This window comes from Schistocerca piceifrons, chromosome 8 (assembly GCF_021461385.2).
Source record: "Schistocerca piceifrons isolate TAMUIC-IGC-003096 chromosome 8, iqSchPice1.1, whole genome shotgun sequence".
In the NCBI taxonomy this organism is placed as follows: Eukaryota; Metazoa; Arthropoda; class Insecta; order Orthoptera; family Acrididae; genus Schistocerca; species Schistocerca piceifrons.
The window spans coordinates 424,722,628-424,748,546 of record NC_060145.1 but is presented as its reverse complement, the minus strand read 5'-3'; the positions used below and the strand labels follow the sequence as shown (position 1 = coordinate 424,748,546).

Genomic DNA, 25,919 nt, shown 5'->3' with positions numbered 1-25,919 from the left:
CCAAAAAGTGATGACATTGTGCATTATACAAGGATAAATAACCTACTTGCAACAAAGCAACAAAAAATTGTCAAAAAAGCAGATGTCCACAAGACAGAGTGCCACAGAACTCACTGGTATGGAGATAATGCTGTAAACATGAAGTCGCACACTGAAATTGCTTAGGTCATTGTACGAGGCCTGTCCAAAAAGTATCCGACCTTTGGCCAGAAAAAATATTTTGAATACCTGATTGGGTTGGGACCCTAATCCCCTTCAAAGTAGACCCCTTGGGCTTGCACACACTTAGCCCACCAATCCTTCCACTGCTGGAAGTTTTCTTATGGAATAGTGTGCAGCTCCGTCATTGTGTTTCGCATTATCTCTTCTCTACATTCAAAAGGGCATCCTTTCAGTGGCGTCTTCAATTTTGGAAACAAGCTGAAGTCACAAAGAGCCATGTCTGGAGAGTAGGGAGGTTGGCAAATGGCTGTAATTCCATGTTTGCCCAAGAAATTTTGGATCAAGTGGGATGAATGTGCAGGGGCATAGTCATGATGCAGTTGCCAGTTTTTCGCTGTCCACATGTCTGGTCTTTTGCGCCAAACTGTGTCACGGAGCCGCCGGAGAACATCTTGATAGTACTCCTTTATTACTGTTTGTCCTCCTAGCGCATATTCGTGATGCACAATTCCACAGACATCAAAGAAGACAGTCAGCATCACCTTGATTTTGCTTTGCACCTGCCTCACTTTCTTTGGCCTTGGAGACACGAGATGCTTCCATTGCGATGACTATCTTTTTGTTTCTGGCTTGTACCCTACACCCATGACTCATCTCCAGTAATCACGGTGTTCAGAAACCCAGGATCAGTGTTGTTGGTATCCAGAAGCCCTGTGCAATGTCAAAATGGAGGTCTTTTTGCTCTGGTAACAACTTGGGTACAAATTTCGCAATCACTCGGTGCATGTTCCAATCATCACACAAAATTGCATGTGCAAAATCTTTACTCGCTCCTACCTCTTGGGCAATCTTCTGCACAGTCAAATGACGATCTGCCATCACAAAATTTTGTACCCTCTCAACAACAGCTGCACTCTGAGCAGTTTGCGGCCTGCCAGAATGCTGATCACTTTCCGCTGATGTGTGGCCATTTTTGAATTGGTTGAACCACTACTTAATTCGTGTTACACCCATCGCATCTTCTCCAAGCACCTGCTGAATCTTATGAATTGTGTCACTTTGAGAATCACCAAGCTTTTGACAAAATTTGATGCAGTATCTTTGCTCAATGCATTCAGTCATCTTGAGAGAATCAATAATCTGACAAACACGTTGTGTAGCGCCTCACTCAGCGACCGACAGGCAGAGACTGATGCACTGGAAGGCAGGGACAAAATTCGTGCATGCGCTTAAAGGTCTCTTCCTTTACAGCGTACAGTGATGCTGCGCTGTTGTCTCTATTTTGCGTGGGAAAATCAAAGGTCGGATACTTTTTAGACAGACCTCGTAATCTTGAGTTTGAAGAATGACATCTTCAGAAGCAGTTTGCAAAATGTGATAAAAATAGTTGCCTCCAGGCTAAGGGCTGATCACTAGAAATCACTTTTTTGTGTATATGTAAAGGGAATAGATGATTGCCTGGAATTTAGACTGTCCATTCTAGTGTCTTGTGAATTAGTATCCGTGCTAATAGCAGACAGCCCTAGCCCAAAATAACAGCCTTTGAAGGCTAAGTAGTTGCTACCAGCAAGTGTCAATTTCATTGGTTCATAAGTGGCATCAGTGTTACCTCTCCATTAGTATTTTGATGGCAGTTTTTAGATCAGTCATTTTTTCATATTATGGAGTTTAAAAACAAGGAACTGATGGTAATTTGTCTCATATATGGTGAAATAGAATGTAATGCATCAGTTACACATCATCAATATGCGGAAAAGTTGCCAACTGTGTTTATTAGATGCATGCGACTTCCTTGCATTTAATAGATGTTTGTGTGTAACAGACATGGTATGTTTAAGTCACCACAACATTAACAATCCACAGTTAAACACTGAGCAAAATGTAATGACACTCAAAGAATTACTTACTGCAATGTGTGCACCACATCCTGCAGGGTGGCATATTTTACAGTGAGACAGTTTGTGCACTTAGCACATCCGGAGAGTACTACGAGGTACGTTTCTCCCCAAACCAGCATTGTCGAATTAGCTAAGTCCCAAGTCTTTATGATGAAGCAACCTTGTGTTGTCAGTGACCACAATGAGCACAAACTATCTGCAATACAGGACTCGCATTTCCAGCATAAGCTTCCTCTAAAACTGTTTTGCAAGCATTATTGGTGCGATGTTTTGGTCTAAATAGAGACATGTATCCACACAGTGGTGTATCTGTACACTTTATTTACACAGTAAAGAAGTGGATGAATGCACAATATCCAGGACAGTGGATTACCTAATTGGCCACTCAGATCAGAAGACATAAACCAGACTGACTCTGCTGATGTGGTCACTTATAGGCACAGGTGTATTCAACAGAAACCAGTAATCTAAAATTAGAGGATCTCTGACATCGTATTCAGGATGCCTGCTGTAGCATGTGTGTGAGCTAATATCCCTGTGCACTATGTGTGTTAATCACATGAGTCTCATAATTGTGTATGTATGTAGATGAGTGGCTCTCACGTGGAACATGTAAACTAACAGAACAAGATGACGTAACAAAGAGTGCAATACAGACCGTATCGAAGAATCATATACTAACTCCCAACATATATTCGAAACTGTACAATTTAATGAGCACACATTGCAATGACAGTTTAATCAGTTATTGAAATTAAAGTACCTGGAACATAATAATAATGAAACACAGTAAAATTAGGATGAAATATAGCTTATATTCGAAAATGTGTGTAACCAATGTAAACAAATACTAAAACATGTATGTACAAAATGTGTACACAAAAACCTGATTGTTGATACTGTTCGGTGATGCGTAAAGATCCAGGATTTCTGTTAGCATCGAAAGTAAACCCATATTTTAAAAAAAAGTTTTCATTGTTTTAAGATGAAAGATTATTGTAAATTAGTATTTCATGTATTTTGGCAATTATAACAGTCATCTCTTTTAAAAAGCAAATCAGCTTTTAAATGTGAACTTCAGAATTACTGTTTGAAATAAAGAATGCTTTCATATTTCAATTGTTAAAACATATATAAACAGTAGCAGTGGTAGGCATAGCAGGTCACTGTTACCTCATTATTCAGATGCAAAATCTGTGTCAGTTTATGATGTGAATAAACAATAATGCTAAAGCAATTAACTGTTTTGGCCCCATTATTTTGTATTGATTAATAAATTGCAAACTGCTTGGCAGTACTGAGAGTCTTAAGATTTTGCTACATGTGGAGATAAGATACACACCCAAATTAAGATCATCAAGAACAAGACAGACAAACAAATGATTACAATTTCAGAAAAATTAGATGATTTAGCGAGTAGAAAAAGCTTTCCAAATTGGGCAAATCAGTAACAAGTTAGTCCATTTGTGGCCCTTATGCAAGCAGTTATTGAGCTTGGCACTTATTACTAGAGTTGTTGGATGTTCTGATGGATTTCATGCCAAATTCTGTCCAACTGGCATGTTAGATCGTTGAAATCCCAAGCTGGTTAGAAGACCCTGTCCATAATGCCCCAAACATTCTCAGTTGGGGAGAGATCAGTGGCCTTGCGGCCAAGGTGGGGATTTTGCAACCATGAAATGAGCACTAGAAATGCGTGCAGGCATTACCTTGCTGAAATGCAAGCCCAGCATAGCTTCCATGAAGGGCAACAAAACAGGGCATTCAATATCATCAAATACAAGTGTGCTCTAAGGACACCATAGATGACAACCAAAGGGGTCCTGCTGTGAAATGAGATGGTACCCCAGACCATCACTCCTGGCTGTCAGGCCATGTGGCAGGCAACAGTCAGGTTGGTGTCTGGGGCATCACCGGACACGTCTTCCCTGGTCATCAGGGTCTAGTTCAAAGTGGGACTGATCACTGAAGACAGTTCTACTCCAGTCAATGAGATTCCAGGCCAAATGTGTCTGACACCACTGCAAATGGGCTTATTGGTGTACATAGGTCAATGTTAGTGAGCCCAGCCACCTTCCTGTGAGCTGTTATGAATGGCCCTTGTAGTCACTCTAGTCATGTCGAATCAATAATAATGATGAAATTGGAGCTCTGAGTGCCTCTCTGATTACTTGGCCCTCACATACTGCCCTCTCTCTAGGTCAATCACTTGCCTCATGAAGCTATGTTCAGCCATGGTCCACCCATTCCTGGTAAGTGGTATTGCTCCTATTCGAATGTCTAGTGATTTGTCGATTACTCCAGCTGTACAGCTGACAGGAGTACACAGAATGAAGTTTCCAAAGACTTCACGTCCTTCTGACATCAACATGATACTGTTTACTATCCTTGCCAGCTGCACGGTAAATTGCGCTGGAGTGTCACACATTCATCCATATATTCCCAAAGTTTACAATTTTGCATATGGTTACATTTTAAACATATGTTGTAACAGTGTTAGAAAGAAAATTCTAAAGCCCTAATACTGGAAAAATGTGTTGAGGTAGCCCCTCATTCAGTAAGAGATTAATTACCTGTATCCATATTTTTGTCCAAATGCAGGACAAAAACATGAATCTATTCGCCAGTTATATCTCCAGCACACTGAGTGATAGAAACAACCAGGATATCATTTCACACAAGTTCAACTACAGAAGAGGTTGCACAGCTCTCAGACCCCCTCTATTAGCTTCCCACCTAAAACACGTGCTTGCTGTGATAAACGGTGAGGAATAGTATTTCCTACAAAGACATCACTTTTATTGCTTGCTCCTAACTTATTTTGTCAGCTTTCTTCAAATGCTGATTTACAGAGTACTGAGCCATTTCAAGGTGGAGACTCATTTTTAATGCATGAAATAAGGAATTAATAGTAGCCCAGCACCATGTTTTATGGTAATGTGTCTTCCGAAGGTTTGATAGTATGAAAATTTCTACTGCTTTACTGCAAGCAGTTACCAATTTATCATTAAATGACACATTTTGAGTTGCCATCTGTTTGTGCATGTAACTCCATATTCTATTCATATTTCTCTATTTATTTATCCCAAAGGATCTTCTCACATCAAGTCAGCATATAATAATGAGGTACCCCATATATTGGTGTGGAAGTTATTGAAGGCATAATTCCATTACCCTATTCCTCTTTTGCACCTGCTGATTTGTGTGTATGTGAAGCCAGCTTTAACTTTAAGGATTTTATGCATATTGTGCTCCATAGATGCTGAGTAACTCATAACCAAACACTGTTTTTCTAGTACAACTGCTAATCAAGTGTCTTATTCCACAATCATTTACAAGAACAACCATCAGTTGAATAAAACACTTACAAGGGAATGGTCCAATAAGAAATATCAAAACCTACCCTGAAATTTTTTACACAGGAAGATGACAACAAAAGAAATGCACTGCCAAAATTTTAGCTGCTAAGAGGCACTGCAAGTATTTTGTAAAAAATGAAGTTACACATTTTTGCCACATGAAGAACAGCTTATAACAGCAGTTGGTGCAGCCCTGCCCACCTAGCGCACGACTCTGTGAATCGCTCAGGCAGCACTGTGCAGTGGAACTATCCGGAGTTCACACACACCAATTTTAAGCACATAAAGTCTGGTTTACAATGGAGTGAATGGAAGTGAACATGTACAAATGAGCGTTTGCAGAAAATTCACTGCCATTCGCTTGTTTATGGGTAGAATCGTTTATACTAGCGGGAACGGAAGAGAACATGAGGTAGCGAACATTGCCTATGAATTCTGTGTTATTAGTTTTTGGAGCTAAAATTCAGCATACTGGATACAACTCTATCTTGTTAGAGCCACAATGCGAAACTTTGCTATTCAGTGAGGATTATTTTGAGTGGTGAGTATACTGTTGTTGACAAAGTATGCAAAATGGCTCAAGGAAGGAAGAATTTAAGTGTATCAGTTTGTATGGAAGTGTGACGTGCATGGGGATCATGCACTTCACATGGAATTGCATCTCCATCTCTCCTTAGACTGGTCCAAAATTTTCATCTCAAGAGCTGACACAGCTAGCATTTTCACTATGCATGTCAGGTCTAATATTAATTTTTTTCTTTGAAAAAACAGTGATCTAGTGGCAAAGCAAACACTTCGTAATCCATAGTGTAGGATCAAATCCCGTTCAGACCATAACTTTTTCACTTGATTTTTAACCAAGCATTCACTTCTCACAAATGTTGGAGTGGCCACCAAAGACTTGTGGTTCAGATTCCACATTAAACTGCAGGTCTCTCTTTTCTGATTAGGTAAGTGGGGAAGGTTAGGGACACGTAAAGTAGCTGCAGTGGCGTCCACTTAAAACCTGCAAGAGGCCTACCGGGTACACCAGACTGAATTCTGGTTTGTTCATGCTTGTTTGCTCTGCTGAAAACCTGGCTTAAACTATACAAACATTTTTTTGAATAACTTCATATCAACAGTTCAATTCTTGCACATGTAATTCTGATAAAAGTGGCTAGCAGAGGAAATAAAATTATGGCAGTGTTTGACGTCACAGTCGACTTCCATCAATGAGGACTTGTAATTTGGTGAAAGGAAATTTGTCTTGCAGTGCTATATTTTATAACAATTCCTGTAGGCTATTCCTTATAATAATGTTTGAATGTTGCACATTTGATCAGTGAAACAGTTCTTTGTTTATTCCCAATAGTCATCACAAAAATGCAAGGTGTCTATTGAATGACAAAAACAAACATTTTTATTGCACCAGGCACATGGGACAAAGGAAAAATTGATGCAGTCAGGCACTTCACGGTAACAACTAGATTTATTTAGACACAACTGGAGTGGAGTTAGAAATTGTCCCAGCTGTTGTTCTATATATTGCACTGCATACCAAGCATGCTTGATCAAATGTGTAAAGTGTGGCGAACAAAACTGGTAATGCACAAATGACTGTAGCTTAAGAATACTGTTTCACGGATAAACCTGAAACGAGAGAGAGGTATTGGAAATTGTGCTGTCTGATAATTTCCTGAAAAATTTCTTACCACTGTCAAAAAAATTCTATATCGACAGGCTGATTCGCACTAGTAGTTCCAGGTGGAATCCTGATTACTTCTACAAATTTTTCATCATCCTCCACAAAAACAGAGATGTCATTATGTCCAGACCACGTATCCAACAAAAGCAATGAATTAGTTTGTGCAGCTGGTAGGAATAAGTTTCAAATGAAGTGTTGAAAATTATTCTTTCCCATTTTTCCAAGTTTTGATACATCATTTACAAGATTTTTGCAACTAAACAGTCAATTTTTTATTTTTGGTCCCGATTTACCTTGCAGTTCTTGAAGAGAGAAATACAGCTGCGGAACCAGTAAATCACTCTTACTCATCACTGGCGTTATTGTATATGAATGTGTCATTGCATTCATTGATTGAGCAACTGACTGTCTTCTTTTTTCACCCTGAAATGATGCAGTGTGGTGTGCACACAGTTCTTTCACAAAACCTGACTGCTGTCTCAATGAAAGATCTGTGCTTGAGAACTGAAAAGTTGCACAGATCACACCAAAAATGAAATAGATGTAATCTTTGAATTACAGAGTACCCATATTACTGACACTGATTTGTAGTAGGATTTTGGAACATATAGTGTATTCCAACATTTTAAAATACCTCAAAGAAAATGATCTGTAGAGAAACAACCAGCTCAGACCTGGAAAATGTTGTTGTTGTGAAACACATCTGGCTCTTTATTCACAGGAAGTAGTGAATGCTGTCGACAGGATATCTCAAGTTTATCACATATTTCTAGAGTTTCAAAAGGCTTTTGACACCATGTATTGCAAGAAGCCTCTAATTAAATTGTGTGCCTATAGAGTATCATCTGACCTGTGTAATTGCATTCTTCAATTCTTGTCAGAGAGGTCACAATTCAAAGTAAAAAAAAAAACAAAGTTATGTCCAGGGGTTCTCTATGGAACTGTTACAAGCCCTTTACTGATCTTACTCTGTATGATCAATTTAGGAGACAATGTAAGCAGCTATCTTTGATTATTTTCAGATGACACTGTTGTTTGCCATCTAGCAAAATTATCTGAAGGTCAAGAGGAATTATAAAATGATTTGGACAAGATTTCTTCATGGTGTGAAAAGTGTCTATTGATCCTAGTCAATAAAAAGTGTGAGGTCCTCCACATTATCACCAAAAGAAATTCTGTTAACTTTTAGTTGTATAATAAAGGTCACAATTTTAAAGGCTGCCAATATTTGGGATTTACAATTATGAACAAATAAAATTGCAATCACCACAGAGAAAATCTTGGGAAAGTGAACCAAAGATTGTATTTTATTGGCAGAACACTTAAAGCTGCAACAAATTACACTACTTTTGTCCATCCTCTTCTGTAGTGCTACTTACCAGACAGGACTGACAATTGACATAAGAAAATTTCAAAGTAGGGTAGCTCATTTTATATTGTCACGAAATAGGGAAGACATGATAAGTGAGTTAGCAATATTTAAAACAAAGGCATTTTTCATTGATTTAAGATTCTTATCTGCCCCCAACTTGTGGAGCCTTTCATTTGGGTACACAGGTACATTTCTTCAGAAACACGAAAGTGAAGCCTAGGTTCTCCAATGTTATTCAATTTATAAATTGAGTCAGCAGGAGAGGATACGAAGGAGAAATTTGGAAAGGGGCTTAAAGTTCAAGGAGAAGAAATAGAAACTGTTTCCCTGAGGTAGCGAAGGACTTGGGAGATCAGTTGAATGGAAAGAATAGTGCCTTAAAAAAGATGTTATACATTGTTGAGCCAAAGACACTGGTACACCTGCCTAATATCGTGTGGAGCCCCCACGAGCACACACTAGTGCTGCAGCATGTTGCATGGACTCTACTAATGTCTAAAGTCGTGCTGGAGGGAATTGACACCATGAATCCTGCAGGGCTGTCCATAAATCCGGTAGGTGTATGAGGGAGTGGAGATCTCTTCTGAACAGCATGTTGCAAGGCATCCCAGATATGCTCAATAGTGTTCACGTCTGGGGAGTCTGGTGGCCAGTGGAGGTATTTAAACTCAGAAGAGTGTTCCTGGAGCCACTCTGTAGCAATTCTGGATGTGTGGGGAAGGTCCGTCAGAATGCACAATGGAAATTAATGGATGCATGTGATGAGACAGGATGCTTATGTACGTGTCACCTGTCAGTCGTATTCCAACTGCACACACCCCACACCATTACAGAGCCTCCACCGGCTTCAACAGTCCCCTGCTGATGTGCAGTGTCCTTGAATTCATGATGTTGTCTCCATACCCATACACGTCCATCCACCCGATACAATTTGAAACGGCACTCGTCTGACCAGGCAACATGTTTCCAGTCATCAACAGTCCAATGTCAGTGTTGATGGGCCCAGGTGAGGCATAGAGCTTTGTGTCATGCAGTCACCAAAGGTATCCGAGTGGGCCTTCGGTTCCAAAAGCCTGTATTGATGATGTTTTGCGGAATGGTTTGCACGCTGACACTAGTTGATGGTCCAGTGTTGAAATCTGCAGCAATTTGTGGAAGGGTTGCATCTGTCACATTAAACGATTCTCTTCAGTCATCATTGGTCCAGTTCTTGCAGGATCTTTTTGTGGCCATAGAGATGATGGAGATTTGATGTTGTACTGGATTCCTGATATTCACGGTACACTTGTGAAATGGTCATACTGGAAAATCCCCACCTCATCGCTACCTCGGAGATGCTGTGTCCTATCATTCATGCACCAGCTATAACACAACATTCAAACTCACTTAAATCTTGATAACGTGCCATTGTAGCAGCAGTAACTAATCTAACAACTGTGTCAGGCACTTGTCTTATATATGTGTTGTCTACCACAGTGCCATATTCTGCCTGTTTACATATTTCTGAATTTGAATATGCATGCCTATAACAGTTTCTTTAGCACTTTAATGTATTACAGATAATGATTAAATTAAATCAGGAATAATGGAATTGAAGTAATTGAAACAAGGACATTAGATAAGGAAATGAGATACACAATGTTATACACAAGTTTTTTTATTTTATTTTATTTTATTTTATTTTATTTTATTTGGACAGCAAAACTACTGCTGTTGTAGAAGATTGGATATAAAATGCAGATGGGCAACAGCAAGGAAAGCCATTCTGAAAAGGAGAAAAATGTTAACATCAGACACAAACTTTAATGTTAGACTGTATTTTCTGAAAGTAGTGTATTTGTCTTGAGTGTAGTTTTGTATGGAAGTGAAACACAGACAATAAACACTCCACACTCAAAGAGAATAGAAGCTTTTGAAATATGGTGCTGGAGAAGAGTGCTAAAGATTAGATGGTTAGATCATGTAACTAATGAAGAGGCACTGAATCAAACTGGGAGGAAAAAATGTATGCCATAACGTGACTAAAAGAAACATTCATTTGATAGGATACATCCTAAGACATCAAGAAATCACCAGTTTGATAATAGAGGAAAGTGCAGCGGATAAAAATTGTAGTGGAAGTCTTAGCCTTGACCAGAGTAAGCAGGTTCAAATGGATACGCAGGGGTGAAGAGACACGTACAGGGTAAGACTGGTGTGGAGAGCTGCATCAAAGAGCAATCTAGATTTAAGACCATTACAACACACAGATTGAAGTGACAAGCGTGCAAACCCCACAGCATCTTGATAGATATTCAATGTATGGCACCTTCTCTGCAAATGGTGCTGCTGTTGATCCCAAGCAACTTCACATTCTGATGTGCCAGAGCATTTCGTTTGGTGTAACATGAGCCCTCTGCCTGCTGCCTCCGACTTAATTCCCACTCCCTTCACTCTTGTTTGGTCAGAATAAACCTGAATGTAGAGAGGTCCAATATGCTGGCATTTGATACATCATGAGTGTAAATGTAGAATAGGACATTGTTCTAACTGAAGAAGTTAATTGTACAGTGATCTGCGAAAATCTTTACATATGACTTTAATAGTAAGTGGCTCTGTGATGCATATATGTGCTTATTTCTTAACCTTTAAATTAGAATTAATTTGAAGTACGTAATTTTTAACACAAAGTGTGAGAAAAGAGTGATATATTGTGAGAATTCTCTGAACTGTTTGAGATATGAAACTGTGTTGTCATGTAGTCTTCAATGCTGTAGGATAACTTTCGAGATTAAGACCATTAGACTCAAAGATTTAATTTAAAAGAAATCTATGTACATATTCTTAAATCGCAGTTACAATAAGACATACACATTTTAATAGTCATTACATATATAAATAATAATTGATGTATGTTCAAAATAATCATGTTACTGGAAGTTGTTCCATATCATTATTACATTACAAACAAAATGCCATGAACAGTTACATGTAATAGTGCCTAAAATAACTCAAGGGCGGTGAAAAAATATACAGGTTTAAAAACAATATAGTTCTTAAAATTACTGATATAAATACAAATAAGAACATCTTCAATATACATACTACCAGCAATTATCCTTATACAAAATCAGCTCTTGGCAATTTTAAGTTGTACTTGTGCTTCATTGGTTAAAATAAGCTGGAATATTCATTTCACAATTTACCATCCTTAAAAGTACAATTTGAGGCTGTCTTCTGATGACTAAAATACAGGATATGGCTACATATACATGTGAAGAATAACGAACTGAGCATAGTCTAAGGGGTTTTGTCACTATCTGCTGACAAGAGGTTCAATGTTTGATTGTAGCCAGAAGGGTTTATCTGCACACTCATTCTCTTAAGCACTTTACAGCATAAATGTTGACTATTCTCAGGAATACACATCTTAAAGAATAAAGAAAAGCGTTAACATTGAATAAAATATCACATAATTGGAGAATGAATGACAAAAGTCATCTATTAGCATTTACATAATTAAAATACTTTAAACACATTTTTCCCCAGCTGTAATTCAGCATTTTGGTCACATTAAGTGACTCAAATGTTATTACATAATTTGTTGATACAGATTGAAAATATTACTATTTGTAAGTAACTGTCCAATTGAAATGTTAATAAGTCAGGTTCAGATCTTCACTGTTTCTAAATTTTATTTTATTGACATTCATCAGTTTCAAACAGAAATAGGTCACTGATATCTCTGGTACAATCACATTAACTGTATCTTACATGCCATCAAGTAGGCAAAGGTGTAGATATACAACACAGATAAAATCTTGTCTCTTAGTACAAAATGGTCTGTCATGACATGTTACTTCCTTTAACTCAATTCACAATATACAGAGTTTTGTATCATTAAGTACCTCCATGACACATGTGTCCTCTTAAAAGGCACTTGTTGCTTCTAAAGAAGAGGTGGTAGTGCAGATATATCTGGTGGCTGATGCTCTATTGAATTAGCACTGAATTTTGGTTTGCACACACACCCACTCTCCACTAATACATAATCTTGCCCAGTCAATGTCACAGGGCCAAGAGGTATCACAAGAAATAAGTATGGCACATAGGTCTGTGTACATTCTCCCCGAACCACTTCACATTCACTTGCACTGAAACAAAAGAAATGATCCAGTTTAAAGCACATACTTAATTTCAAGAAACAGAAGAAAAGGGTAACAGAGTTTCTGTATTTGAGCCATTTGATGATAAATACAGTGAACATGTTTCCATAACATGTTATATATTTTTTGAAGCAACTGCAAACCAGTAGTAACAAAAATGAGTAAGAAAAGAAAGATTTTTGTGGCATGCCAATATAACAAAATCATATATGGTTTCTTGTTGCTCCTGTTCACAGTGAATCTACAATGTCTCGAGTGTATGTATTCATATATTCTCCTTCCATCTTCAGGAACATGATGGTACATGCCTCTCTAAAGGTTTTTGAAAGATTGCGAACTCACTGTAAATTCATGGGTTAAGAAACACAAGAAAAAATTTTCATTCATGGAAACAGTCATGCACAATTCTCTGCCCACACAGAAACTATGATATCTAAAGTAACTAACATTTCACTTAAATGCTTGAGTGGTAGAAACTTCCAAATATGTACCATTGCATTTTGACTCGTATATGGCATGATGTAAAACAGTGGTGGTGGTGGTGGTGGTGGTGGTGGTGGTGGTCTAGAAAGAGAGAGACCAATGAAGAGCACAAAGTTGTACGCAGTGGTAAATAGGAATTGGACCAAATGTGTGACCACAGCACCAAATGACTTCTATTTTGTTCAGATGATCATAATGGCCACTTCTGTTTTATCTACAGTGTTGGACAGATTTTGTAACACAGCAATGGGTGCGGGCCAGTCTGCAGGTACAGTTCAGCATCATCTGCTGTTGGGTGGTCTGGTGGCACGCAAGCCATTGCATTGCCCTCCATTGTCCAAAAACCACAAATGGATTAGTGCAACAGGCACATTACAGCCAACACTGATATCTTAGTAAAAAATGTAGTGCTCTCTGAAAAGACTCACTTTAACCTGCCCTACAACTATAGACACATGTGTTAGATGTTATCAAGGTGACCACAGTCTGGTAGTTTATTTTGTTGAGTGTTATAGCTGACAGGTGCCTTCCCCAACAAGTCATCCATCGAACAGGAGTACATTTGCTTGTTAACTTGGCCATCACAGCCTGCCAGGAACCACTACTGATGCTAGAAACCACCTAAAAGGTCTTTCAGACACATATTCAGGTCCTCTTAGCTTCCATGCCTTGAACATCAGAAACTTTAGTTGCAGTAAGTGAGGGATTTATACAACACTGAATATTTTTAAGTTTTATCATCCAATTATGTAATTCTATTAATTTCATGTAATATGTTATATGAATTTAACTGTAGACCTATAAACCACTGCTGCAGAAATTTTTACAGGTGGTAGTGTAGTTCACAAGTCAGGTGACGGTAAAGTTGATACATTGTTGTGATCAAAGCAACATTTGAAGTGATTATTGCATTTTTGTGTTTCCTTCTCCTTGACACAGCAGTTTTCCTGAAACTTGACTGACTTAAATGCCTCAGCCAACATCTTTATTCCTCTGTGAATAGAAGAAGCCATTATCTATTATCTCAAACCTCACATTTTTAATTCTGCCATACTTACATTCAATTTGCAGTGATGAGCAATATCTTACCCTGTATGCTGAAGGTCACACTAAGGCCTTCGCAAACAGGCATTAATTATACCCACAAAATAATAATTCTCCAGCCAACTAAAATAACTAATTGCAAAGAAAAACCCACACCACCTAATATCATCCCAGATGGAAACAACTCAGTCATTCCCACTGGCTGCAGGGTCAACTATTTATCATGCTTGGAAATTAGGAACACAACCCACAATCCTTCCACCTCACAAAATGATATTTAGCTGTCCATCCTGTCTACATAATACACTAGTCCAGCAGTTTCCAACCCAAAGGCCACAACCAACTTGTGGACCGTGGGCAGCTTGGCACTGGACTAGGAAAGCTATTCAAGAGTCAAAGAAAAGATAAATATTATCAGGAGCTTCAGGGGTTTCACTCCTCTGTCATCAAGGTTGCCTATTACAGAAGGAAATAAGAGTTGAAATGTCCTATCACTATCCTATACCACTCACACGGTCCATTGTCATGTCATCCCTACACAGAGAAAGAATACACTGAAAGAAGTTTCTAAAATGAATGGCCAGTAGCTTCTTTTTTAATATTGAAAACTACAAGTTCATGTGCCAACAGTCAGCTGGAAATGTACACCCCTACAGACTTTGCTACAGGGCTAGCGCGCAACCTTGGCTGGCTGCTCATAGCACAAACACACAACATTAAAGAATGTGATTCTGAGTTAAGTAACATACTAAGCTATCTGTGTAACCAGCCATTTATCAGTGGAATATTTCCTGAATGGTTGAAATATGCTGAAGTTAAGCCATTGTTTAAGAAGGGAGATAAAGAAATAGCATCAAATTTCCGTCCAATTTCACTTTAGCCAGCATTCTCAAAAATTTTAGAAAAAGTAATGTACAATCGGGTTTATAATCATCTTATCTCAAATAACATACTGTCAAAGTCACAGTTCTGATTTCTAAAGGGTTCTGATATTGAGAAGGTTATCTACACTTACAGTGAAAATGTGCTTAATTCATTAGATAAAATATTGCAGGCAACTGGTATATTTTGTGATCTGTCAAAGGCATTTGACAGTGTAAATCACAATATCCTTTTAAGTAAATTAGAATATTATAGTGTAATAGGAAATGGTGCAAAATGGTTCAAATCTTATATCTCTGGCAGGAAACAAAGGGTATTATTAGGAAAGAGACATGTATCAAGCTATCAGGCATCATCCAACTGGGAACGAATTACAGGTGGGGTCCCACAAGGTTCCATTTTAGGGCCCTTACCTTTTCTTGTGTATATCAATGACCTTTCATCAGTAACATTACCAGATGCCAAGTTCGTTTTGTTTGCCGATGATACAAACATTGCAATAAATGGCAAATCAAGTGTAGTCTTAGAAAGGTCAGCTAATAAAATATTTGTGGACATTAATCACTGGTTCCTAGCCAATTCTTTGTCACTAAACTTAGAAAAAACACACTACATGCAGTTCAGAACTTGTAAGGGGTGTCCCACGAGTACATGCCTAAGATACGATGACAAGCAGATAGAAGTGGACAGTGTTAAATTCTTGGGATTACAGCTTGATAATAAATTCAACTGGGAGGAGCACACCACAGAACTGCTGAAGCGTCTTAACAAATCTCTATTTGCAATGCGAATTGTGTCAGACATAGGGGATATAAAAATGAAAAAGCTGGCATACTATGCTTACTTTCATTCCATAATGTCATATGGGATTATTTTTTGGGGCAATTCATTAAGCCAAGCTAAAGTTTTCCAGGCACAAAAACGTGCAGTAAGAGTTATATGTGGTGTGAACTCAAGAACATCTTGCAGAAGCCTGTTTAGGGAACTAGAGATGCTAACTATTGCATCCCAATATATTTATTCCTTAATGAAATTTGTCATTAAAAATATATCACTATTTCAAACCAACAGCTCAATTCATGGAATCAATACTAGAAATAATAATAATCTTCACAAGGATTTAAAGTCACTTAGTCTTGTACAAAAAGGTGTGCATTATTCAGGTACACACATTTTCAATAACTTGCCAGCAGCCATAAAAAGCTTAACAACCAATTAAATTCAGCTTAAGAGAAGCCTAAAGGATTTATTGGTGGCCAACTCCTCCTACTCCATTAATGAATTTCTCAGTAGAACCAACAGTTTTTTGTGTGTGTGTGTGTGTGTGTGTGTGTGTGTGTGTGTGTGTAAGTACAATCTAACTTCTGCACCAGTTCAGGGCAGTAAACTGTTCATTGTAAATAAGTATTTAGCAGTTGTATTACACGTTTATTACCTTATAAATAAATAAAAAACTTTTTTTATTTTAAATTCAGGGCATTAGTGTTTGTAAAACGATTCTTTCATATAGCATTCATTAAAAAATGACGACAATGCCACTTGGTACCTGTGGAATGGTACATTAGCTTATTTGTTTGAGTTGTAAATATTTGTCATGTATTGTTGTTTTCTGACATGTTCTACATTCTGGAGGACCTCCTCACTACGGATCAATTGGAATGAAAGTAAATCTAATCTAATCTAATCATGCCACAATACAATCTTAATTTGTCGAGTTCGTAGTTTCTCGGGGACAAATTTTCAAAAGAATGACTTGCTTGAAATGTTTCTCATTCAATATCCCAATGCAAGTAGGAAGGAAGGATAAATGGTGTTTCACATCTGTTCTACAGCTAAGATGAGGACGGAGCTTTGCTTGATTTCTTAATACTGAAGGGGAAGGAAACAGCTGTGTGTCTTTTGAAGACAGTCCTGGAATTTCGATCGAGTGGCCTGGGTGAATGCAGAAAACTGATACCTGGATGGCCAACCCAAGAAAGAACAGTTGCATGTGGTGTTGTGAATTTATCTACTGTTCTGTATACCATACATATTAGAAAGCTGGTAAAATGACGAGATAAACTCCTGTCACAGGCTTATACTGCCCTGTCTGAGGCAGGGACATCCATGAAAGCAGTCATATACCAGATATGCTGTAATTTCTGTACAGCATTGTGTGTTACGTTACCTCTTATCAATTACTCAACTGAATGAGTGGCCAAGAGTTAGTCCCTGCCCACTGACAATAACTTCAATCATGCCACATCTACATAATCTTCCTCTCCCTCCTCCTTCCAATCCACCCCTTCAAGTCTCTGTGCTCTATGCCCAACTCCCCGTGCCTGCAGCCAGAATGAGCTCACTTGTGCCACATTCCTATCCTATTTGTGTGCTCTCTCTCCCTCCTTGCTGTTGTCCATTCTCCCTCAATGCCTTAACAACAGTCTTTTGAAACTTTCTTAAAGCTCATCAGAAATAGCAAACTATTGATTAACAAGGATGCACACATCAACCCACTGTCACCTTGAACCCCTTATGCACTGACACATCCCTAGAGAATTGTGTATTGTTTCACAGCCTTCCACATTCTGTTCATGGAGACTCCGTACATATTGTACCAGGGGCACGTACACATCTTCCAACAAATAAGTCTACTGGTTTTAGGTCTGTAGAGTGTGGAGGCCAAGGAATTGGTCGACCACTATCTATTCATCTGTGATGGTATCTGTTATTTAGAAATCTGTGAACATTAACACTGAAATGAGGAGCTCCATCGTGCATGAAGTATTGGATAGTTATTATTGAACTGATAGTGTTCCAAATGCTGCAGGGCAGGCTGTATACATCACAGGACACACACATCTTAGGTATGTTTATTAATCTGTGCACTTACGGAGTATGCTGGAAAAATAATAATTCCACTTCCTGCCCCCAGGTGAAAATATGGCACTGTTAGCTTTCAGAATGCGAAACTTTTTTGTTTCGATGTCAGTATGCTTTTTGTCACTTGGTGAAGCATGTTTACTTCTTTTGTGAAATGACTGTTGGTATAAAGGGTTAAGAAAGTTGAAGTTTTCAATAAGAAATACGGTGGCTATAAATAGCCACAACACACTCCTGGTAAAGTAGTTTTATCATAATGCCAGAAACATCAGGGCTGCCTAGCAGGATAATCATCGAGAAAAAGATCTGCGACAAGGCCCCATGTCCATAAATGGGCTAAAGAAGATAAAGGAATTTGAAGAAACAAATTAATTAGTTGGTGCAGCAGGGAAAGAGAGGTGACCCATTCCCATGGCCGTTGCTGATGAAGTTGCTGTAGCTTTAGCCAGTCATGTAGCATATGTTACAAATTCTGCGGCTAATGTTTGATATGTGGCCAGGGAATATTCTTTGGACAGATGAGGCACATTTTACTTGGCACAGTTCCACGAATGCACAAAACTGTCACATATGGAGTTCTAGCCACATCACATTGTGCAGGAATGGGCACTGCACTCACCTTATGTGACTGTGTTGTGTGGTTTTACAAGCTCCTTTATTCTCGGTCCATTTTTCTTCAAGGAGAAAACACCTTGCAGTCTTGAGCCTGTTAGGTACACAGTAACATATGCAGGTTATGAGGCACTCTGTGTGCCACAGATGATTCCAGCTTTGCAAAAACCCAACTATATCCATACCACTATTTTTATGCAATATGGGACGACACACGTTGCTTAGGTAATGACTGCATCATCTCTAGGCAAGTTCAAGATGTGTGGCCTCCCAGATCCCCCAACCTAAATTCATGTGAATTCTGGTTGTGGGGATGTCTGAAGGATTGTGGCTATCGGGGATGTATGCAGACTCATTCTGATATAAAGGCTAGCATACAATAACTTATCGCTATGATTATATTGGATAGGCTGTGAGCAACTGTCAACTTTCGACCATGCTGTGTTATGATGTAGCTTGTTGTTGAGTAAGGAGACCATATGTAACACATATTGTAATCTGTGATCATATCTTAATAAATGTGCCAGAGCCACCATTATCATGTGTTTCGTTGTTCCTCCTCTTTTCCTGCCCCCACACCACAGTCTTACAGCATATGGAACCATATATCCATCTGATGACACACACACGGAGAGGGAGGGAGGGGGGGGGGGTGGGGGGGAGACAGAGAGAGAGAGAGAGAGAGAGAGAGAGAGAGAGAGAGAGAGAGAGAGGAGAGAGAGAGAGAGAGAGTCAGCCAGCGGTAACTACAATAAATGTTCCATATTCATTTATCTTAGGAATTTAATAGTCTTATTTTAGTGCATAGTTTTGCTACTTGCTTTAGACATTCTGTTGTGTAATAGCACTCAGTGAAAACCAATACCAACAGATCTACTCTAGGTGGAAGCATTTTCCTGAACTGAGTTTGGTATCTTGTTGTATTGTATTGTATGTTAACCGGGGACCTAGAAATGATGGAGAGGCTCCGTCCCCACCGCAGCCGCAGTGGTCCACTTCACCCCTCCGCTGCACCACCCCGAACTCAGGGTTATTGTGCGATTCGGCCCCCGGTGGAACCCCCAGGGAACGTCTCATACCAGACGAGTGTAACCCCTATGTTTGTGTGGTAGAGTAATGGTGGTGTACGCATACGTGGAGAACTTGTTTGCGCAGCAATCGCCGACATAGTGTAACTGAGGCGGAATAAGGGGAACCAGCCCACATTCGCTGAGGCAGATGGAAACCACCTAAAAACCATCCACAGACTGGCCGGGTCACCAGACCTCGACACAAATCCGCTGGGCGGATTCGTGCTGGGGACCAGGCACACCTTCCCGCCCAGAAAGCTGTGCGTTAGACCGCCTGGCCAACCGGGCGGGCTGATATCTTGTTACCCAACGTAACAGAGCAAAATGAAATTGAAAAGGACATGCGACCAAGCTCATTTTCTAATTTCTTACTGCTGCCACAGCTGCTGTCCTGCTAAAAGCAGTTGTCAGTCACTGTTTTTCTTACCCAGGTACATACCACAATTGCTGGAATTATTACAGTCTTCAATTTAAGTCTATTTTCCCCCTGAAAGCAATTAAGATGGAGCTGTTTGTCCAGGAATAGGTATAAGTACTTTGGTAATGTAAATAAAGTTAGATCTACTAGATCGCCTGTGTTGCATCTTAACAAATATTGAACCTCAACGCTCAATCATCCCCAATGCATTTTACAGATTTACGGTAACATTTTCCGTAATAAATATTTGTATCTTTGACATTATGAGGGCTTTTATGCCAAGATTTATACTCCTGCAACACAACAATTTGTCACTGCATGCAGTCACAATCATGAGACATGGGAATACTGCTGCTAATCTAACACCAGCAGTAGATCACCATTTAACTAGCCCTAAATAGATACTCAGCGAAGACTGACACACTCTATGGTGATCTCACTGTTCAACACAATCTGTTGGTGGGATGTTATGAATACATAAAGAATAACTATGTATGTGGTAAAGATCACGTCTCAGAATTCCAGAGTTCTCCCAGCTTTACAAAAACCTGAGTAAAAATGAGTAGGTAACTACTCATGCACAAAACAGGAAAAAGCCATGCCAGGGCAACTAGTGGTGGCAGGGATGAAATAGATCTCAAACAAACATAGCAAGGGCAGTTAAATAACGCACTTTATAAAGTAAGCAATTCGTGTATTTGTTATACTGCAGTGTAGGTAATAATTATAGACTTCTTTTCCACAAATATTATTTCCCTCTACAACAGGTACTCAAGATCAATAGATGCAGTAGAGTGTGTACTCAACCAGATAAGAGGCTGGCCAAGTAGCTGCATGACACAAACAACTCATAGGCTCTGTCATACATTTCAGCATGCATTTATACACTGCATTTCTTTTTGTATCACCAAAAACATTGTCCTGCAATAGCATTAACACATTAAAGGCAAAACTGGCCACTTAAGGAATAACTTACTCGCACACTTCGAAGACAACCTGTTGGAGAAGATCTGGAAACTTCTGCACAATAGTAACAGGCTGTCCTGAGGTGAGACTGACACCATACATCGGTGCTGTCGTGTTGTATCGTGTGCGACACAGTCGAGAACTTGAGCTTCCCATACTGCTGCAGCTCCCAGTGTCAGCCCGCCCTACATGACATACAAATGTTACAAGGTATATTTCTATTTTTAATTGCGCTAAAGGCAAAAATCTTTTGAAATCTTATATAAGAACCCATTTTAGCATTGTTAATAACAGACATGGAACATATTTCAGACAAGAGAAAATAAGGTAGTTGAAAAATATTTAAATAGTGTGTCTTCCTGTTGGCACATTACATAGGGCATAAATATTTATTATGATTGTGTCAGGAATTAAACAAATGCATGTAATTAACAGATGTTATGCAGCTCCCAGCCTTTGAATCTGATGCCACTTTGACAGCTTGTGAGTTAATTCCACTTTGACAGCTTGTGAGTTAATTCAACTGTTTATTCAGTATTATGAAAAAGAAAATTGCTACTATGGGAGATATTGAGTTGCAAATAGGCACAGCAAAAAGACTTTCACAATTAAAGCTTTCGGCCATTAACCTTCAACAACACACACACATACACACACACACACACACACACACACACACACACACACACACACACACACACACGTGTGCGCATGTGCGTGTGCAAATGCAGCTCACACTGCGAGCAGCAGCACCGGTACATGACGGGAGTGGTGACTGGGTGGGGGTAAGGAGGGGGCTGGGGCAAGGAGGGGGAGGGATAGTATAGTGGGGCTGGTGGACAGTGAAGTGCTGCAGGTTAGACGGTGGGCAGAGGAGAGGTGGGGAAGTAGCAGAAAAGGAGAGAAATAAAAGGACTGGGTGTGGTGGTGGAATGACAGCTGTGTAGTGCTGGAATGGGAACAGGGAAGGGCCTGGATGGCTGCCTGAGACCGCAGTCGTGTGTGTGAGTTGCGCATGCGTGTGTGTGTTTGGGGGGGGGGCGCATGCATGTGTGTGTATTGTTGATGAAGGCCAATGGCTGAAACCATTAATTGTGAGTCTTTTTATTGTGCCTATCTGAGACTTGGCATCTCCGCTATATGGTGAGTAGCAACTTGCCTTCTCATAATATTGTTACATTCCATCCTGGATTTTCGATTGTTTGAATTTTTACTATTTATTCAGCCTCAAAAGGCTAAGTGAATATCATTCCAGGCATTTCCACTGTGGAAAAGTCTTACCAGTAGGTGGTAGCAAGTAACTGAACATGGGATCTCTATGTTGGCAGCCAGCTAGTAAGAACCAAACTACTTATGTGGCATATGAAGAATCAACAGAAGAGCAGAGAAATTACAGTACAGTTCAATGAGTAGGAAATGTGTAACCCGAATACTTTGGAAGATAAATACTCAAAAAAGGAACAGTGAATGACCAGCAATTATTTAACACTAGGACCGCCGAGTGGCCTATTTGACCACTTCTTATATTTTAACATGTTATTATTCAGTCAATTTCTAATCTATGCTGTTGTGAGTTAATGACTTTTCTTAAATGTTTATGTAGATCATATAAATGGTCCAATATTTATTTTATCTTCATTAGTTTTCTTTGAATGACCACTTATACTTAAAACCGCCGAGTGGTCACTTTGACCACATTACACGTATATTTGAAAACAGATTATTTAAAGATTGTTGTGCATCACTCCCCAGATTTAGTCTTAGCACTCATCAACAATGTACTAAATATGTTGGTTACTGAAGTTTATTTGCATTGTTTGAATTTAAAAGCTCAACTATGCAATATGTCATTTATTGTCTGCAATTGGGTTTCGCATAAACAAGACTGATTATTTGAGTACTGGTCTCAGAGCAGTAGATATGGCTCAGATGTCACAGCGATACAAACCATGGCCATGACCACTTTCAGATGAAGAAATTGTCACACTTTTGTATGAATCGGATGCTGAAAATGATGCTGAAGTTGAGGACCTTGTGGAAGATCCTACAGATGAAGATTACCAACCTGTCGCTAATGTGGAGAGTGACAGTTCCGAGACTGAAGATGAAGTTAATTTACATTCGCTTATATTATTATTATTATTATTATTATTATTATTATTATTATTATTATTATTGTTACTATATGAATAATGATCACTATTATAATAGAGCTGACACTTCTACTGCTACTTCTGTTACTGTTATTTTATTGTGTGGTATGTTATCTTTATAACGAGTTGTAGCTTTCTAATTGTCTCTTTCCTCAGGCAGTTGCTGAACCAGGACCAAGCAGTAATATAAACAATGCTAGAGAAGGACCTACCCTGGGTAAAAAAATAACTACACCTCCTGTAAGTGGACCAATACAGAATCGACGTAGAAAAGGAGAACGAAGTGAGGGTTCACTTCCAGAACCTGGCTCAAAACTCCTGGGGAAGGACGGGATCATAGAGTGGACTGTAGCAGACTTCGGTGTTACTACTCCAGGTAGGATAGGTCAACAGAATATATTAAAAGAAACACGGGGACCTACTCCACACGCAAAGCGGCACATCTCAAATGATAATGTTTCGAGTGCCTGGCGCCTTTTAGTTGATCAGTCAATGTTGAAACACATAAAGAAATGCACAGAAGCAGAGGCACAACGGCTCCTTGGAAATGATTCCTGGAGTTCGCATTTAGAAGAATTAGATGCATTTGTTGCTTTATTATATGTTCGTGGCGCACTAGGTGCCAGATGTATTGAAGTAGATGAGTTGTGATCGAAAAAATGGGGAGCCCCATTTTTCACTGACACAATGACTAGAAATAGGTTTCGAGAAATTTTGAAATATCTGCGTTTTGATGAAAAAAATTCACGGTCGGAACGTTTGAAAAGTGACAAATTTGCATTTATATCAACTACTTGGAACCATTTTATAGAAAACTGTCAGCCGAATTACATACCTGGATCAAATGTCACTGTGGACGAACAACTTTTCCCCAGCAGAACCAGGTGTCCATATTTGCAATATATGCCGAATAAGCCTGATAAATTCAGAATCAAATTCTGGCTTCTACCGATGTAGAAACAAAATATCTTTGTAATGGGTTCCCTTATGTAGGAAAGAACGAACAGAGGGCACCTAATGGGAAACTTCCAGAACAAGTAGTAATGAAGTTGGTAGGTACATATCGCAATAAGGGGCAAAATGTGACTACTGATAATTTTTTCACTACAGTCACACTTGGGGAGACACTGGAAAAAGAGAAAACTAGTCTTGTCGGCACTGTCAACCGTGCAAGAAAAGAAATTCCGAACACTATTAAAAAAATGAAAACTCCTCTTTATACGTCTGTTCTCTTGAAAAGGGAAGGTGGTACTCTGACTGTTTACCAAGGGAAAAAGAACAATAATGTTCTTCTGTATAGCACCATGCACACAGATGTTGAAACACAAAATAATTCGAAACACCTTCCCGAAACAGTGAGCTTCTACAATAGCACAAAATTTGCTGTAGATGTCTTGGACCAGATGACGAGGAAATATTCTGTCAGCTCTGGTACTCGTCGATGGCCTGTACACGTATTTCACAATATCCTTGATTTAGCAGCCATCAACGCATGGATCGTTTTCAAGCTTGTGACAGGGATCAAAATAAGTAGGAGGAATTTCATCCTAAATCTAGCAAAAGAATTATGTAGAACCTATATGGAAACCAGAAATCAGGAAAGGATGCCAAGGGATGGAAAAGAAAACGAAGAAAAGGACGATGGTGATGAAGAAAGAGATGAAGCGGAAATTCCTGTGAACGTAAGAAAACTACGCCAAATGAGGAAATGCAGAAACAAGACAAATGAAATGTGCAGTAAATGAAAGAGATATGTTTGTGGGCCATGTACATGTAAAGTAATAAAGACAGTAGTTTGTAATGCTTGTAAGTAGGATTAGGTACTATACATGGTCATTTTTATGATTGGTCTTTCTCTTAACATATTCATGGGTACTTGGTTTCTCCAGTAAGATTAATTTCTATTAATTTTAAAACTACTGCAATACAATTAGTATGGTTGTAGATAAATATTGTGAACTATGTTCATTAATAATTAATATTATGTTCCCATTGTTGTTGTAAAATACAATGATAGTGTTATTAAATGTTAAGTGATACATTGTTATCAAGGTCATTAATATTTACATTAAACAGCACAGCATGTACTTACAAAGAAAGTGGTCACTTTGAGCACATCGGCAGTTCTAAGTATAGTACTAGTTCCTGCGGTTCTAGTGTTAAATGATACTTATATTGCTGTAGTACAGAATTTATCAAAATCGTGCTGTCTGGATACGATAAAATTCTTACATGGCTTTTATAGGTGTTTTCGATACAGATAATGAATTATTGCCAAAGCGAGAGTCTCTGTTACCATGGATTTATTTTATTTTATTTTTTATTTTTTTTTTTTGAAACAGTCACCATGTAAGTGCATACATGAGTTCTTCCAATTTGAAGAAAACGAGAGTTATATCTCTAATGAGAATGTACTCAGTGAAACATTGCTGTATTAAAACCATCCTTCTGGTTGATGACTGATTTAACAGACATTTGAAATTTCGAAAACAACACATGCTGTAGAGCTCATCTGTACGTGTAACTCATGAAAGTCTTGTATTCAGATACCAAAAAATATAACATACAAACTAATAGAATTAAGTTTTTTTCCTCCCTTACAGGAAAGATAGCATTAATATGCGGGATTTTGTGTGTCTCAGATGTTACGTAATTAGAAATAAATCATAACCAACAGCAACTGATCATGTGCTTAGTTAATGTAATCTGAAAATAAATATAAGTAATGTAAATAATTGTGTACCAAAACTGAAGGGCCAGCAGATCACACTTCCAAATAAACAAAAACAACAAATTTCGACCCTGG

General features: G+C 38.8%; 2 protein-coding genes across 6 annotated transcripts in view; one reads left to right on the top strand and one right to left on the bottom strand.

Moving 5' to 3' along the window:
* LOC124712029 overlaps positions 1-24,993 on the top strand; it is a 46,404-nt gene extending 21,411 nt beyond the window's left edge. For 4 of the 5 annotated variants that reach the window (XR_007005562.1, XR_007005561.1, XM_047242321.1 and 1 more), the window contains one exon: positions 23,270-24,993. Coding sequence is in view for 2 of the 5 variants with exons in the window: in XM_047242321.1 (XP_047098277.1) it covers positions 23,270-23,764 (495 nt within the window). In the remaining 3 variants the exon portion in view is untranslated. The remainder of the gene's footprint in view (positions 1-23,269) is intronic. The other variant, XR_007005563.1, reaches the window with a different exon arrangement.
* LOC124712027 overlaps positions 11,254-25,919 on the bottom strand; it is a 166,888-nt gene continuing 152,222 nt past the window's right edge. Inside the window, exons 4-5 of the mRNA XM_047242319.1 lie at positions 20,971-21,145; positions 11,254-12,611 (exon numbers count right to left, since the gene is read on the bottom strand). Coding sequence (XP_047098275.1) covers positions 12,407-12,611; positions 20,971-21,145 — 380 coding nt within the window. The 3' untranslated portion in view covers positions 11,254-12,406. The remainder of the gene's footprint in view (positions 12,612-20,970; positions 21,146-25,919) is intronic.